Source organism: Carlito syrichta, unplaced genomic scaffold (assembly GCF_000164805.1).
Source record: "Carlito syrichta isolate Samal-C Ts95f unplaced genomic scaffold, Tarsius_syrichta-2.0.1 Scaffold313120, whole genome shotgun sequence".
Taxonomy (NCBI): Eukaryota; Metazoa; Chordata; class Mammalia; order Primates; family Tarsiidae; genus Carlito; species Carlito syrichta.
In genome coordinates, this window is record NW_007257216.1 from 887,048 (window position 1) to 889,100 (window position 2,053).

Here is a 2,053-nt window from a genome sequence, read left to right on the forward strand (position 1 = left end):
GGGGGGGGGGGGGGGGGGGGGGCATAGACTCTGAGAACGTCCCAGTAGACGGCCGTGTGTGTGGAGTCTCCAGAACCGCCCCCCTCCTCCGCCCCCGCCCAGCAAATACCAGGAACTAAAGAGCCGCTCGGACTGGAGCCGGTCCCGGGGGCGCCCCGAGAGAGGAATGCGCCCTCCCCTTTCCGGGGAAGGAGGGGGATATCTGTCGGGGCGCTCGCGGCGCCCGGCCGAGGGCGGGAACGGGAGCCAGGAGCCTCCTCTGGTGAGGTGGGGAGCTTTCCACCGTCTCCTCCTTTGCCAGCTTCGCCACACTTCTAATTGAGGATCCCCACGTCCAATTTAAAAAGCCCTCCGTCGGCCAAGCAGGAAAAAAGGGAAAACCCTTTTAAGACGGAAGGGAAATGTGGTGCCTCTGTCGCTTCCTGCTGGCAGGCACTGTGACTTGGAATGGCGCATTAACCCCGCGCCTCCCTACCCCTCTGCATCGCCAGCCATTTCGCACGCACCCGGGAGCTGGCACCGAGGGGGCGGGAGGCCTCGCGTTCCCCTGGTCCCGGTTGCCAAAGCGCCTCTGTGCGCTCGTTTTGCACGGCCTGGTGCGGTCTTCCTGGGCCTGCGCACCCGGATCCAGAGCCCGTGCTTTTTCTCGGGTTTGCAAAACAGCCCGCACGGCCAGAGGCACTGGGAGCTGCAGGTCGCTCGGACTTCCTAGTCCCTGTACACTCTACGAGCCCAACAGCCGCATCACGAACAAACAGACGCCTAAGGGATGTAAAATGCATTCGTCTCCGCAGCTGTGGGAGGTGACGGCCGAATTAAACGCTTCCCCGGGTGGCCTGAACCAGGACCGGGTCCGGGGTTCTGGGTGGAGATCAAGAGGGGGACCCTGGAAGGGAGGCGGGGATGCCCGGGAACTCATGGAGAGGAAAGGTGCTGAAAGTTTTGCATTGACCTGGAAACAGTCTTTCCCACCTCGTGGGGGGAAAAAACCAAGGTTTTCCTAAGAATCCGTTTTATTTGAGGGGAGGGTGATAATCAACTGCATGAATCTCTCAGTTTTCGCTTGAGACTTCTCTCCAGACACTAGTCCCCTGGAGACTGAACTGGGATTAGGAAGAGACTGGGTACCATCGCGCCCCGGGGTGCCTTGTTTCCTCCCCCTCTCCTCATTGGCTGGAGCTTGCTCCCGAATTTACAAGGCCTTTTCTCGCCCACCCCTCACTGCGTGGCCCTCCTTTCCAGAGGTGCGACCCTCTCCCCCCACACACACACACACTCACACACACACACCCTCTTGGGCTGAGAAAAGCTGAGTTCCCAGTCTGTGCAGTCCCACGGCCGAGGCCTTCCGGTGCCCGAGCACTTCCCAAGCATCCAGGACGGAGTGCAAGTCACCCGAGGGTGACGGGGACGCAGGGAGCTAGCGACCCCTTTGGGAGGGGACGGGATTCGGGCTAGATTCTCGCAAAGCTGCAAAAAAATACCACGAAGGATTGAAACTTTCCAGACACCTGTAGCCTTTGCCTAACAGCGATGGTGGCGCATTTATCGAGTCCTCGCTTTATGCTCTGCTAGACCTTTTCTTGCATTATTAATGCAAGAACTAATTAATTAACCTGAAGAGGTGGAATTCGTATTTTAAACTGGGTCGATGCTTCGGGAAGTCATTAAACCCAGATCTTCCCCTACAGGCCACAAGTCTCCTAAATCCCTGCCAACGTCTTGTTATGGCTACAAAATACCTATTTCGATGGGAAGAAAGACGCGTGGGCGGCGGGGGGGGTGACTGGTGCCACTTTGAACCCTGGCTGGTTCAAAGCAGGGTCGGCACCTGAGACAGAGGGGTGCTCTTGATTTTATTGCCAAAGGGAAAGATCTGGGTCGAGGCCTATGGAAGCTGCCGGGCGGGGAGGGGAAGTCTCCAGCGGGGACAGAGGACGCAGGGTTGGGGCTACCCGATTGCCCCCCCCACCACCCCAGAAATGGGAGACGTAGCACGCCAAGAAAGGGACTGGATAGGAGTCCTAGTGTTATAGTGTTGTGGGGGAGGGGT

At 58.7% G+C, this 2,053-nt stretch overlaps 1 protein-coding gene across 2 annotated transcripts in view; it reads left to right on the forward strand.

The window, feature by feature from the left end:
* Positions 1–2,053, forward strand: part of GDNF (glial cell derived neurotrophic factor) — a 25,241-nt gene that overhangs the window by 2,444 nt on the left and 20,744 nt on the right. Inside the window, exon 1 of one of the 2 annotated variants that reach the window (XM_008070144.1) lies at positions 1,693–1,782. The exons of the other annotated variant lie outside the window; for it this stretch is intronic. Coding sequence (XP_008068335.1) covers positions 1,728–1,782 — 55 coding nt within the window. The 5' untranslated portion in view covers positions 1,693–1,727. Of the gene's footprint in view, positions 1–1,692; positions 1,783–2,053 lie in introns of those variants that run through there. 2 annotated transcript variants of the gene reach the window in all.